Source organism: Rhinatrema bivittatum, chromosome 5 (genome assembly GCF_901001135.1).
Source record: "Rhinatrema bivittatum chromosome 5, aRhiBiv1.1, whole genome shotgun sequence".
NCBI lineage: Eukaryota > Metazoa > Chordata > Amphibia > Gymnophiona > Rhinatrematidae > Rhinatrema > Rhinatrema bivittatum.
The window spans coordinates 105,812,298-105,828,257 of NC_042619.1; the positions used below are offsets into that span (position 1 = coordinate 105,812,298).

Consider the following 15,960-nt stretch of genomic DNA (forward strand, 5'->3'; position numbering starts at 1 on the left):
CCCCTTTGAAGTCCTTCACAGTTTTAGACTTCACCACTTCCTCCGGAAGGGCATTCCAGGCATCCATCACCCTTTCCGTGAAGAAATACTTCCTGACATTGGTTCTTAGTCTTCCTCCCTGGAGCCTCAGCTCGTGACCTCTGGTTCTGCTGATTTTTTTCCTACGGAAAAGGTTTGTCGTTGTCTTTGGATCATTAAAGTTTTTCAAGTATCTGAAAGTCTGAATCATATCACCCCTGCTCCTCCTTTCCTCCAAGGTATACATATTTAGATTCTTCAATCTCTCCTCGTACGTCATCCAATGAAGATCCTCCACCTTTCTGGTCGCCCTTCTCTGTACCGCTTCCATCTTGTCTTTGTCTCTTTGTAGATACGGTCTCCAGAACTGAACACAGTACTCCAGGTGAGGCCTCACCAAGGACCTGTACAAGGGGATAATCACTTCCCTTTTCTTACTCGATATTCCTCTCTCTATGCAGCCCAGCATTCTTCTGGCTTTTGCTATCGCCTTGTCGCATTGTTTCGCTCTTCCTCTATCCAATTCCTTGGTTACCTAGTCAAAAAAGTCAATCATATTTGTCTGACAGGATCTTCCCCTGGTGAATCCATGTTGCCTCTGGTCCATCAATTCTCCGGACTGTAGATATTTCACTATTCTCTCTTTCAGCAGTGACTCCATTACTTTTCCCACCACTGAAGTGAGGCTAACCGGTCTGTAGTTACCAGCCTCCTCTCTGTTCCCACTCTTGTGAAGCGGGACCACCACCGCTCTTCTCCAATCTCTCGGTACCACTCCCATTTCTAGGGATCTATTGAACAGGTCATTAAATAAATAAATAAACAAATAAATAAATAAAATAAGGGGAATGGAACAGCTCCCCTATGAGGAAAGACTAAAGAGGTTAGGATTCTTCAGCTTGGAGAAGAGACGACTGAGGGGGGATTTGACAGAGGTGTTTAAAATCATGAGAGGTCTAGAACGGGTAGATGTGAATCGGTTGTTTACTCTTTTGGATAGTAGAAAGACTAGGGGGCATTCCATGAAGTTAGCATGGGGCACATTTAAAACTAATCGGAGAAAGTTCTTTTTTACTCAATGCACAATTAAACTCTGGAATTTGTTGCCAGAGGATGTGGTATAGCTGTGTTTAAAAAAGGATTGTATAAGTTCTTGGAGGAGAAGTCCATTACCTGCTATTAAGTTCACTTAGAGAATAACCACTGCCATTAGCAATGGTAATATGGAATAGACTTAGTTTTTGAGTACTTGCCAGGTTCTTATGGCCTGGATTGGCCACTGTTCTAAACAGGATGCTGGGCTTGATGGACCCTTGGTCTGACCCAGTATGGCATTTTCTTATGTTCTTATGTTCTTAAAATTATCAAGTAAGATCCAATTTTTCCTTTGCACTAAATTCTATCAGTCTTGTCAAATAGACCAGTTGATTGAATGGACGTGGATACCAAACTATTATGCCCCCTAAGTTCTCAAGTATAATAGTTCAGAAAAAACATGAGGAGACTTTGTTGGAAAGTTTGAACTTTTTCTCTTTATCAGGTAGATTTTAAAAAGGCCATGCATGCGCTCATAAATGTGCATATTGCGCAAAGCACAACAAATATACGTGCTATTTTATAAAGTATATGCATAAGTTGACACCTTTAATACATATCTTATGCACATTCAGGAGAGAAAGAGAGAGCCTGATACTCAATATATGCACTATTGTAAGGGGGCATCTTTATTTGGAGTGAGGGTTGGGGGGTAGTGTTACAGAAACATTCAGAGGTATTCATTGTAAAATTGACCATATAAGCAATGAAAATTCTAAGAAAAAGAGTTGATTTGTATACTGCAGTCTCTGTGAGTCCTCACTGGCTATTTAAAATTCGCATAGCTGTTGTGCGGCCGTTTGATGCGTATATGTGGCCGTTTTTGCACGAGCAAGGCCTTTAAAATTGACCGAAGTGAATGAATAGTTTTTGTTTGTTTTCAATTGTAAACAAAACTAGTGATTCAACATATTGTTGTATGTTCAAAGATTGTGTTGCTCCTAATATGCTTTTTAGTGAATCAATAATCCCAACTTTTTTGCAAAATTAAAGGTGGAATACCATAGCCTTTCAAATCAAATACTGTTGTGTTATTGCAACATGACATACATCTTCTCTTCAGGTAGTTGTTTTTATTATCAAGGGTGAATTCTGTTTATAGCACTGTTGCTTTCATACCTATTAAATACATGTATGCACATTTGTACAGTTCTGTTGTAGATTTAATGTTAAATAATTTACTTTGTTCTTTTTATGCTTGCCAAATATCTATCTTGTTAATATAAATTCTATTCATTGAAAAATTAAATGTTGGCCCATCACCATTATTTAAATGATGAATACAATATTTGCACATTCTCTTGTAAAACCTTAAATTATTTTTAAAGTATTAATTGGTGGTAAATGGGCAATTCACAAAAGTGCTTTCTGAGTAATTTTGAGATGTACAAAGCATTTTTCCCCATAGACACAACATGGGAAAAATCATTAGTTCATTTGGGCCCCAGTCAAACTATTACAAGATATTATAATATTGCTAGTTTTTAAACATATTATATTCTCTCCTTTTAGGAATGGCAAAATTCTATTCAGAAGAATGCAGGACTAGCATTTATTGAACTCATCAATGAAGGAAGGTAATTTTTAAAGCTTTTGGACAAGTATTCATTTTGAATTTTCTTTGGGTCACAACACTTTCTTACTTGTGCTGCAGAAAGATTGGTGAGGTGTGCCTCCTTAAATAAAAATAATTTTGGACTAAAATTCCCAGACTAAATTTTTAAATTTATTCAATTATAAATTCTTAACTTCCTCTTTTCTATTTGAAAAACCTATATAAATCAAAAACATGAGTCTGAGGTTTATCTCAAATTTCAGCCACCGCCTTATGATGTAACACAGTTCAGACAAAGGATAGAGAGAGCTCAAGTTGTAAATCCATCTGCCACTCCATCTGTTTTGGGCACAAAATGTTTCATATGCATCTGAAACATCCTTAACTACATTATTACATCATTTAACACTTTATTAGCTAGAAATTCTACAGTTTCCAGAGTAATTGCTAAGAATGCAGAATATTGAATTCATATGTTAATTGGTTATGTTAATTTAAAAAAGTTACATTCTGTAATAAATTATTGCTATTATTAATCTTATTTATATTTTTATTTGCTTCATTTTTCCCCAGCCATTGTCTCAGCGCCTTATCGGCGACAAGCTAGGTTATGAAAAGGTTCTTTACAGCTTAGCTGACAATAGATAATGTAAAACTGTTAAAATCAACCCTTCTGGAACACAATTTTTATATGTCCAGTAACTAAAATTTGCTGCATTTTCGGTCCTTTGCTTTACATATTATGCACTGAGCATGCTGTCTCATGCTATCATATAATTCTTTCTTTCAGATTTGATGATAAAATGATTCATTATGTTTTTATTAATACATATTTGATATTTGCCTTTTTCCAAGAGTGCCATCAAGGCGGATTACAAAACAAGTTTTAACTCAACAGTTATAATGCATTGGTCGAAGGTCACTTGCAATTGTCATTGAATCAAATTTACAGTAGATAGCATTGAGAGCCCAGGATGAATAACTTATAGGATCATTTATCAAAATGCAATTGGCCTTATCACATGCATTAGGGCCTTATCACGTGTGACAACGCTCTTCTGCATGTGATAATGGCCACATCACTGCAGTATTATTTAAATGAAGGTAAGGGGAGGAGTGTGGGTGGGGTTTGGGCGTGGTTATGGCCCAGCAGCACTGCGGGAGATAATGTTTTCCACATTATCGCCAGCAGCACCATGGGAAATAACTACACCTTTTCCCGTGACGCGGGAAAAAAGTGTGCGGCCTGCCCGCAACCACGGTGGGTGAAAACGCACCACTGTGATGTGGCCGGCTGCACAATGTTGCCCCGTCGCCCCCTTTTTTAGCGCGGCTTATCATTCTGCTTGCTATGCATCTGCTGGGGAGATGTAAGGGAAGGTGTTGCCAAAGAACCATGCTTTAGCTTTTTTCCTGAAAGCGAGTTACCATGGCTCGAGACATAAGGGTAGCAATACTTTGTTCCAGGTTTTTGGAGTATAAAACTGAAGGCAATTTTTCATATACGATAGTCTAGCCAAAGCTAGAGGAGGGGAGGAGAGAAGAGCCATTTGGGAGGATCTGAATTCTATAGTGGGAATGTAGAAGAAAATAAGTTGAGAGAGATACTCAAGGGCTTGTTTATTCATGCACTTGTAGATAAAGCAGAAAGCTTTGAATTGTTAATTTATTTTAAGCTATTATTCCAATTACGCTTTGAGGTTCATATCCGTAAAAACAGTATGGGGTTGATTTTAAAAGCGCACGGCTGTCCATGTGCGCGCAGTTTCCAGCACGCACACACGGAGGCGCCAATTTTATAACATGCATGCGCCACTTTAAAATGTGTATGTATGTGTGTGGGTGTGTCTGTGTATACATATACATCTATATATAAATTAAATATTTGTTTTGTCTAAAAGTTAATTTCTTAGAGTCCAGACAGATGAATCCCGAACCAATAGGATATGCACCTCTACCAGCAGATGGAAATGGAGCAAAGCTGACATCACAGTAGATATACTCCTGTAGTGACATCAGCCCACCAGTATTCTCCGTCTCCAGCAGATGGTGGATGTGCATCTCTCTACTAGGGATTGCTTCAGGTTTTAGAAGGAGAAAGAAGAAGGAAATTTAATTTGCCCTGCTCTCCTGTGGTGATACCAAATGGGCCCTCCCCCATTTGAGAATTCTGGAGGTGATTTCCGTGGTCCCCCAGATGAGTGCCTTGGTCTGGTAGCTGGTTTTTCAGCCGGCATGAACTTAGCTGTGAAACAGCTGAAAGGCAGTGGGTGCAGGAAGCTGAGTGTGACGGTAAATGTATATGCCCTCTGCCCCCATAGCCAGAGATCGATTCTATTCTTAACCGGGACGGGCTAATCTCTGGTAAACAATAAATAAATTAATTAATTAAATTAAACCAAAAAAATGTTGATTATTGTAAGCAGAGAGTGAGTTTTTTGTGCTCCATGCCAATCCGACATGTGTTCCCGCTTATGTTGGAGTGGTAGAACGCGGGCAGCTGGTGGGTTGAGCGGCCCTTTGGTCTTGGCCCCACTCTCAGGCTTCTTTCTTGTATGCTGCATGGTAGGCCGCGGTGGTGTTTGTGTGTTTTTTCCCTGTGTGTTAGGCTGCCCTCTTCAGTTCTGTTGGATTGTGTGAGTGCGTTCAGCTGTGTGTCCAGATGTGCATCCAATAGCGAGCTTAATTCGATGCCTAGTTGGATGTTTTGTTGGACGTCCACTTGGTTGGGAGCATCCATCTGTGCCCCTAATTAGGAAAATGCTTATATGTGCATCCAAGAGGTGCGGCTTTGGTGCCCATCGATTTACAGTGTGGAGACCCTACATTTTTGGATGCCTAAATTCGGACACCTATATTTTGGATGCTTGGTGCTCGTTTCAGCAGCACATATACTAAATTATGAATGCACAAGATAATTTGGATGCCTGAGTTTTGGACAACTAGATTTATTATGGCAGGTTCAGCTGGACACACTTTTCATATGTGTATTCAGCATACTGATAAATTGATATCGCTAATGACTAAGAAAACTAAGTGCCTTACCATCTGTACTGCTTGTCATATTCAGGCATCTTAGCCAGGCGTTCTGTATAATTGAGCCAGCATTGTTTGGAGGCTGAGAAGGAACTAGCTTCATCTGACTTTCCTAAGCCCTGTTCTTCCCAGCCAGGTGTGGGACTGGAAAAAAGAAAAGAGATGCTAGAAGGGTTGCATACTTGAACCTCCCCTAACTGGTTTGTCAGCGGGGGATGTGGTTCAGAGGGCTCAGGATGGTGCCCCTGGTTTTGGCACAGATCCCTCTGCCTTCTTCAGGTGCAGTCCTCAGCTCCAGCCTCTATTGTCAGTTCTGGGTTATAGGTGGTGAACCTCCGCATGCATGATGATGCAGGAATGTGTCGGGCATGCCTACCACTCTGCTGCGGAACTCACATATGGATACGATGTCACATAATTAACCTTTGCCACGTTCAATTCCTAATGCAAAACACATATGCAGATACTAGATTCTCAACTCTAGTTTCTCAATTTCTGGAAACTCATATACTATAATCACAAATCTTGCTGTAAATCTAACCTTGTACTTTGTACTCCTTAGAATGCTTTAGGACATTACACTGTTTTTAAACTGCTGCTACTTTATTAACTTGCTAGCTTCCTCCCATGTTAAATACAGAATTGTTCTCCTGTAAATAGGTCTACTATCTGTTAACAACATAGAAAAAAAATGAATTCCTCCATCTTGAACGAAAAAACATGACAGTCATCCAATCTCCTGTACTACTAAAAAACAATCAGAAAATTGAAATAGCCGAGAAAGTACTGAACTTCGGTGTAATATTAGACACAGAACTCAGCCTCAAACAACACATATCATTAAAAGTCAAAGAAGGATATGCCATACTTCAGCCCAGCGCATAAGAAGAAATGTGGTACAGCTATCTTAGTTCACAAGCGTTTGGATATCTCCATCTCGTCGCAAGTTATGGATCCTGAGGGTCGTTGGAATCTTATTCAATTTAATTTCCAAGGGGGCTCCTACATCATTCTCAATGTATATGCGCCCAATGCAGATGACTCTTTTTTTTTTCAGGAGCTGTTTGCCAGATTACTCACATTGCCCCCCTCTATGATAATCATTGGTGGTGATTTCAACCAACCATTGGATCCCCTTCTTGATAAAAAAACTGAGGTACGTTACACCACCTCTAAGGCGACTAAGACTTTGAATCACCTCATGTCTCAAATGGGCCTGCTTGATCCATGGCGTTTACAACATCCTATCGCAAAAGATTTCACTTTCTACTCAGCGCCCCATGATTCCTACTCAAGGATAGACTTTTTTTCTAGTTTCTAACACTCTAAGCCAGTACATCCAAACATCCAAAATTTGTCCTATCCTGATCTCCGACCATGCTGCTGTGCTTTTTCAATTCCAACTTGTTGCTCCTATTCCGATTGATAGACAATGGAGGTTCAATGCTTCCTTGCTCTCAGAACCGGAATTTCTGACACTGGTTTCCGACAAAACGACACAATTTTTTTCAGATAACCTTGGTTCTGTCTCCTCTCAAACTCTATTATGGGAAGCATATAAGGCTACTATCAGAGGAGAAATTATAAGTTATGCTGCACACAGACGTCGACTTCAAAGACAAGCTCTCCAGGAACTCCAAGACCGCACTGCGGAGCTAGAACGAACCCACATTGCATCACCTACAGCGTGCACACTTGTGCAGCTTCAAACTGCTAGATATGAATATAATCGTCTCCTAAGCTCACAGGTCCAGTTGCACTTATTTCACTCCAAGGCTCATTATTATTCGGAAGGCAACAAATGTGGTAGGTTACTTGCCTCGTATCTCAAGAAAAAATCTGATCGTTCTCGCGTTATCGAGCTGGTTAACGCACAGGGTGTCTCTTCTACGCTTGATAAGATATACTCCGTTCTTTTAGTGACTTCTACGCTCAACTGTACCAGTCTGAAGTTCACCCCTCTTCAGATGACTTTAATTCCTTTTTTGCTGGCTTGTCGATTCCTCACCTAACCGAAGATCAGCGTCACCTCTTGGACTCTCCCTTCTCTTTGGAGGAAATATCATCTGCAACTATGTCTCTCTCTCTGAATAAAGCTCCGGGCCCGGACGGCTTCAGCACAGACTTTTACCATGCGTTTAAGAAACTTTTATCTCCACACTTGCTAGATCTCTTCGACTCCTTCACTTCGTCAACTTCAGCTTCCACTACCTTTACCGATGCTAGAATTGTGGTGATTCCAAAGCCAGGTCGTGACCCGACCCTACCTGCAAATTATTGCCCTATTTCACTCCTCAATGTAGATTACAAAATTTTTACAAAATTATTAGCTACCCGTTTATCCAGAGTATTGGGATCCCTCATTCACACAGATCAATCTGGCTTTCTTAAACATCGCCTAATTTCTAACAATACTCGAATGTTTTTCCATATTCAAGAATCACTTTTTCCCACTGTTGAACCAGCTGTTGGTGTCTCACTGGATGCTGAAAAAGCCTTTGATCGTATAGAATGGCCTTTCCTTTTTGAAACAATGGCTCGATTCGGCTTTGGTTCTAAATTTGTTGATTGGATTAAATTGATTTACTCCTCCCCCACAGCATCCTTGTATGTCAATTCGCAGATCTCTCCACCTTTTCCCTTGCATAGAGGTACTCGACAAGGGTGCCCGATTTCGCCTTTACTCTTCGATCTGGCTTTGGAACCCTTACTTATTGCTGTTCGTCAATCCAAGTCCATTACTGGAGTTCGTATTGACTCTGCTGAGTATAAGTTGTCGGCCTATGCGGTCGATGTTTTACTCTTTCTCACTAACCCTGACCAATCCCTGACTCATTTGTTTACCCTCATTGCGGCTTACTCTGCAATTTCTGGTTATAAAGTAAACTGGAGCAAAACTGAATTTCTCCCTTTAAATAATTTTTCTCACACACTAGTTTTTTCCTCTTTTTGTATCCAAAAAGCTAAGAAGGGATTAAAATACCTTGGCATTAAGTTTTTTTCCGATCCTCTGGAAACAGTTCAGAAAAGTGAGGAAGCCACCCTTGATCAGGTGAAAGACATTGTTCTTAAATGGTCTCCATTGCACCTCACATGGTGGGGCAGATTGGACACCATCAAGATGGTTTTGGCTCCAAAAATTACCTTTGTATTATCTACGATTCCAATTTTTTTTCCTACTGATTTTTACCGTAACATTGATTTCATTTCTTTGGAACAAGAAGGCCCCAAGAATAGCTCTGCGTAAACTTAAGGCAGATAAGGCTAGTGGGGGAGTTAATTTTCCTGATTTTCGAACATATCACTTGTCCTTTGTTCTCCAACAGGGCTCTCATTTGTTAAGCTACACGGAACCCTCGACTCATACTCCTAGCTGGCTCCCTATTGAGCTCTCTCGTATTCATCCTTCCCCTCCCTCCGCATTCCCTGGTATGATCCTCTCTCCCCGCCTAAAGCAGAGTGGGATATTAACAACTTTGCATAAGGCACTTCAGGAATTTGACACTTCCTGTCCCCAAGGCCAACCTACTTGGTCCAACTCTTGTTTCTCTCCCATTTGGGGCAACCCTAAGATCAAAATAGATGGCCACCCTCCCCATTGGCCTCTTTGGCAATCTCGAGGGCTTTGGTTTCTCTCCTCCATTGTCTCAGAAGGACAGGTTGTTCCATTTTCCTCGCTCCAATTGTCACATCACCTCCCTTCTACTCAATTCTTTGCTTGGCTCCAACTTCGGGAGGTGCTTAAAGCTTTTAACCTCTCGGAATTGCTCTTAGGACAGGTACCCAGTTTAGTCTCTCTTTACGAGGTCATCTTGCCTCAAAAATTTATAAGGTTCTTAGAGGCTTTGCGAAGCCTTCTCTCCCCTCAGCTTTAACAGCCGTATGGTCCATGGACCTTCAAATTGAACCTTCTGTGGGGGCATGGAAATACCTTTGGTCCTCCTCCATCCGTGTTTCCTTATCTACCAGCCTCTCCCAAACTTCCTTTTTCATAATGCACAGGGCTCTCTGGACCCCGTGGAAGTTGCATAGAGCCAAACTTCTCCCGTCCCATCAATGTTGGTCCTGTAATAATGACAAGGCCAATCTAGAACACATGCTCTTTTCTTGCCCGATACTGGCTACTTTTTGGAAGCATGTCTGGGCAAAAATTTCATCTCTCCTCCTCCTTTCGACACCAATTTCCTACGCCATGATCATTTTAAAGGGTGCTCATCCTGATTTAGACCTCTCCATATCCCATAGGAGACTGTTAGACTTTCTACTTCTTGTTGCTTTACATAACGTTACCTCTAATTGGAAATGGAGTGACTTACTCTCCGAAGCCCTATGGTGGAACACGGTATGCCTGTTTAGTAAGTACGAACGGGCGATGGCTATCAAACATAATCGCTTAGCCAAATGGGATTTAATGTGGAAGCCCCTTGACAATCACGTTATCTAAAACTGTATTGCTCTGTCGGTTCTGCTTTGTCTATTGGCGGCAGCAGCCTTGGATGTTGTATTCTTTCCTTTCTCTGTATTACCTGACTTCTATGTCTTTTTCTCTTTACCCTTCCTCCCTTTCCTTCCTCTTCCTTTTTCTTTCCTGGTTTCTTCTTCTTATTCTTTAGTCCTTCTTCTTTCTATATTTCCCCTTCCTTTGCAATATTAGTTGTGTTCTTATCATATTGGTGAATATTGTCAGCTGAAATTCATATTACTGTAGTACTTGCCTTAATCATGTTTGTGATGTTTGATGTTTCTCAGAATTGTTAACTTTGTACTTGCCTGTTTACGGTTGTACCATTACTTTTCTTTTGTCAATAAAAAGATTACAACTAAAAAAAAAAAAAAAGAAGGATATGCCAAACTAATGGTCCTCCAAAACTTAAACCGTTACTAAATCAAATGAACTTCCGAACTGTCCTACAAGCCCTAATATTTCCTAGCACTGACTACTGTAATGCCTTACTATTAGGATTACCATACACGACAATAAGACCACTCCAAAACTCGGCCGCAAGAATCTTGACAGGCAAAGGAAAAAGAGATCATATCACTGAAACGCTAGCTGAACTACACTGGCTGCCAATTGAATACAGAGTAAAATATAAAACCCTTTGCACTATACATAAACTAATCCATGACGAAAAAGCTGAATGGCTAAACACAGCACTCCGTGTCCATGTCCCACACAGAAACCTGAGATCTGCCAACAAAGCCCTACTAACCATCCCCTCAGTCAAAACTGCAAAACTAACACAAGTCAGAGAAAGAGCACTATCATTGGCCGGACCGATACTATGGAACACCATGCCCACAGAGGTAAGACTACAGAGAGATTTCAAAACTTTCAAAAAGAGCTTAAAGACATCGCTCTTTAGAGAAGCTTTTTTACAAAGAGAGTGAGAAAGAGAAAAACGCTGAAAGCTATACAACAAAATCTATACACAGCACTAGCACTGTATATGTATGTGCGTCATGGTTTTGTTTACTACACCTCTTAATTGAATATATAATCTATTAGTCTGTATTGTAATCACAGGTCAGATTAGACATCACTGAACATATAGCCATTATTATGAAACTATGTAACCGAGCTTATCAGGCACCTCCATTAACAACAATAGCAACAGATACATGTACAATTTTCTATATGTGCCCCTATGTAAACCGTTGTGACGGTAATATACTGAACGACGGTATAGAAAAGATTTTGAATTTTTTAAAATAAATTTGTTACGTTTACCGCACGTAACCACACAGCAGATAGTTTCAGCTGTTGTGTAGCTATGTCAGCCGTTCTATATCCTTATCTGTACCCAAATATTTAGTTTATCTATCCTCGTGCCTTCTACTATCCCTCCCGTGCGCCTCTTCTCTCACACCCCCAGTTTTAAAACCCCTGTTTTTTGTAACTGATATCTTCCCACTTCTTTTTCCCTAGTTAATTGTGAACCGGCATGATATCTCTGATGATGGTCGGTATAAAAAAAACCTATAAATAAATAAATTAATCTGCTGCTGATCTTTCTGATAGGGATCCTGATGGCATGAATGATGAAACTGATTATTGTTCCCTGGAGGGTGGAAATTCTTCCAAGATTGGAACCGCTTAGAACTAAGTTGCAGTTCTTTCATAAAGATGAGTTACCGGCCCTGATTCCCAGACATTGAGGATGTTGGGACTGAATCCATGTCTGAGCCAAAGAAGGATATCATATTATGAAAGCCATTCAAGAATTAATTGTTCTTGAGTGGGGCACCCCAGAAGCTAATTTCAAAGGGGGACGGGTCTTGGAAGCCCTGTACCCCCTGGACCCAGCTGCATGAGAGCAATTATGTTTTCCAAAATGACAGTGCTTGTGCGTATTGTCATCAAGCAGAGGATTATTTTCGTAGAGGGGAGAATGTCCAGCCAAGGACCAGTTTATCCACCAGTTTGTCCAGTCTACAGCTAGGTCCTCCAAAACCCCTAATTCTTTAGTCTGTGCTCCCTAGGGGTTTGGGAGCCGCGATCCCACCGGTGACGGTGGTCCCTCCGGCTCAGCCTCAGCCTCCCTCTCCCATCGAGCCGGGTCTTGTTACCCCTGGTCTCCAGGCAGAACTGGACCGGCTGGTCCAGGAGGCCATCGATAAGGCGATGCTACGATTCCAAACTCCTCCGGCACCGACATCGGCACCGAGAGTGGAACCGGCCACCGAGCCGATTGCAGCAGCACTGGCACCGCTGTTACACCGGATGGAGGCGTTTATGACAGCCCTTCCACTGGTAATACCTGTGTCACCGACACCGGCAAGACCGCTGTCACCGACAGGTTTTTCATCAGGTGGAGAAACACCGTATCGAATTCCCCCTTCGGGAATTGTTCCATCGATGCCAGGTCGTCCCTCGCCACCGATTTTATCTTCGGGGGCGATACGCACCTCTGCTCCACCGAGGTTTCCGATGCCGGCACCGATTCCATCGAGACCGGCACCGGTTCCCTCGATGCCTACACCGGCACCGATACCGACACCGATTCCATCGAGGATTTTCTCGATGCCCTCGGTGATTCCAACCAATATTTTGGAGCCTCAGCCTTGGGCCCTCAGGTGTTCAGCCCCCTCAGGCTCCTCCAGGTCATCAACCAGATCCCTATGATACTTGGGGTGATGATGCATCTACTGACACCGATGATTTACCTTCACCACCCTCTCCTGCGGAGAGTAGAAAGCGTTCTCCCCCTGAGGGACCTCTCTTTCATAAATTTTGTGAAGGAAATGTCAGAGTTGGTCCCATTCCAACTTCAATCTGAACAAGATGACAGGCACCAAATGATGGAATTGCTCCAATTTTTGGATGCCCCGAAAGTCATCACTTCTATCCCTATTCATCAGGTTTTTCTAGACCTTCTTAAAAAGAATTGGAAATCTCCTGGATCTGTTTCCCCAGTCAATAAAAAAGCTGACTCTACATATCTTGTACAATCAGCACCGGGGTTTCAAAAACCTCAGTTAGATCATCATTCTGTAGTCGTGGAATCAGCTCAGAAGAAAGCTAAACGACTAAAGCCACACTCTTCCATACCTCCTACTAAGGAAAATAAATTCCTAGATAGTATAGGTAGGAAGGTTTATCATGGAGCTATGCTGATTTCCAGAATAGCTTCTTATCAACTCTATATGACTCAATACAATAGAGTCAGTTTGAAACAAATGCAAGAATACGCTGACGCCTTGCCAGAACAGTTCCAGCCCCAGATTCAATCCCTTCTAAATAAAGGGTTTGAAGCAGGAAAGCATGAAATTCGAACAGCCTATGACATCTTTGATGCTTCTACTAGAATTTCTGTCACAGCCATTTCTGCTAGGCGTTGGGCTTGGCTTAAATCATCTGACCTTCGTCCAGAAGTTCAGGACAGGCTCTCTGATTTGCCCTGCCTAGGGGATAATCTGTTTGGTGAGCAAATTCAACAAATTGTTGCTGAATTGAAGGATCATCATGAGACACTAAAACAGCTCTCATCCATTCCTCCTGACTTGCCTTCCAAACAGCCGTTTAGGAAAGACTCCAAAAAGTCTTTCTTTAGGCCACGAAAGTATTATCCCCCATCCACCAAGCCTAGGCCTGCACGGTCTTATCATAAGACTCAACCTCGCCAGCCTCGTAAACAAAAGCCTGCGGCAGCTCCACAACCAGGCCCTGCGGCGGGTTTTTGACTTTCACCTAGAGAGCAGTTGCCAAACCCCTCTTCCAGCTTTTCCAGTAGGGGGTCGGTTGTGCCACTTCATACAAAGGTGGCATCACATCACCACAGATCAATGGGTGATCTCAATCATTGCACAGGGTTACCACCTCAACTTCTTATCCCTCCCTGCCGACTCTCCACCTCTGCAGACTTGGAGACTCTCCGATCACTCTGTTCTTTTAGAGCAAGAGGTTTCCCTTCTCCTACAATCAAACGCTATAGAACCCGTCCCTCCCTTACAACAAGGGCTAGGTTCTATTCCAGGTACTTCCTCATCCCAAAAAAGTCAGGAGGACTTCGTCCCATCCTAGACCTACGGGCTCTCAACAAGTACCTTGCCAAGGAGAAGTTCAAGATGGTAACCCTAGGTTCCCTACTCCCTCTGCTGCAAAGAGGGGATTGGCTATGCTCTCTAGACCTCAAAGACGCATATACCCACATTGTGATCATGCAATCTCATCGCAAATACCTGCGTTTTCTAGTAGGCCGAAACCACAACCAATACCGAGTACTGCCTTTCGGCCTGGCATCCGCACCACGAGTCTTTACCAAATGCCTTGTGGTGGTAACAGCATTCCTCAGGAAGGAAGGTGTCCACGTCTACCCCTATCTGGACGATTGGTTAATCAGGGCCCCAACCCAGCAAATAGCTTGGTCCTCCCTGACTCTAACAATTCAAACTCTGCTTTCTCTAGGGTTTCTTGTCAATTACGAGAAATCCTGCTTAGTCCCATCTCAGACCTTGTCCTTCATTGGGGCAGACTTGGACACCTTACAGGCAAAAGCCTTCCTTCCTCATCAACGGGCAAAGACTCTGGTGTCCCTAGCTCGCCAACTGCAGTCTCAACAAACGTCAACAGCTCGCCAATTCCTCATTCTACTGGGACACATGGCCTCCTCGGTTCATGTGACTCCCATGGCCCGCCTGGCCATGAGAGTCATGCAATGGACTCTGAGATCCCAATGGACCCAAGCTGTTCAGCCTCTGTCCTCCATTGTTCGCATCACCGATGCACTCCGTCTGTCTCTTCCTTGGTGGACCAATCAAGTCAACCTCCTACGAGGTTTGCCTTTTCTTCCATCAGATCCCCAGCTAATCCTCACCACCGACGCTTCCAACATCGGTTGGGGAGCCCATGTAAACAATCTACAGACTCAAGGATTCTGGTCGCTAGAGGAAGCCAAACACCAGATAAATTTCCTGGAGCTGCGAGCGATCCGCTACGCTCTCAGGACTTTTCAAGATTGCCTCTCGAATCACATAATCTTAATTCAGACAGACAACCAGGTGGCCATGTGGTACATAAACAAGCAGGGAGGCACAGGCTCCTTCCTTCTATGTCAGGAAGCTGCGCAGATTTGGGCGGAAGCCCTCTCCCGCTCCATGTACCTCAGGGCCACCTACCTGCCGGGAGTAGACAATGTATTGGCAGACCAGCTGAGCCGTGTCTTCCAACCACACGAGTGGTCGCTCAATCCTTTGGTAGCGACCTCTCTGTTTCACAAGTGGGGTTATCCCCACATAGACCTCTTTGCGTCCCCTCAGAACCACAAAGTGGACAATTACTGCTCTCTCATTCGGAGCCAGCACTCTCGGCCGAGGGATGCATTCTCCCTCACGTGGACAACCGGTCTGCTCTATGCATTCCCTCCACTTCCTCTTCTGTCGAAGACTCTCGTGAAGCTGCGTCAGGACAGAGGAACTATGATCCTGATAGCGCTGCACTGGCCCCGCCAAGTGTGGTTCCCCATTCTCGAGGATCTCTCCATCCGCAGGCACATTCCCCTGGGGAAGGACCCGTATCTGCTCACTCAAAACAACGGATGCCTCCTCCATCCCAACCTCCAAGCCTTGTCCCTGACGGCATGGATGTTGAAAGGTTAGTCCTTCAGCCTTTCAACCTTTCAGATTCAGTTTCTCGTGTCCTGATAGCTTCACGAAAGCCTTCCACAAGGAAATCTTACTCATACAAATGGAAAAGGTACACATCATGGTGCACTTCTCAGTCTCTTGATCCCCTTTCCTGTCCAATCTCTAAATTC

The 15,960-nt window shown here is 42.9% G+C and overlaps 1 protein-coding gene across 5 annotated transcripts in view; it reads left to right on the plus strand.

Annotated features, from left to right (window-relative positions):
• Nucleotides 1–15,960, plus strand: part of NBEA (neurobeachin) — a 2,460,099-nt gene that overhangs the window by 1,305,196 nt on the left and 1,138,943 nt on the right. For all 5 annotated transcript variants that reach the window (XM_029602688.1, XM_029602690.1, XM_029602689.1 and 2 more), the window contains one exon: nucleotides 2,626–2,690. In XM_029602688.1, the coding sequence (XP_029458548.1) occupies nucleotides 2,626–2,690 (65 nt within the window). The remainder of the gene's footprint in view (nucleotides 1–2,625; nucleotides 2,691–15,960) is intronic.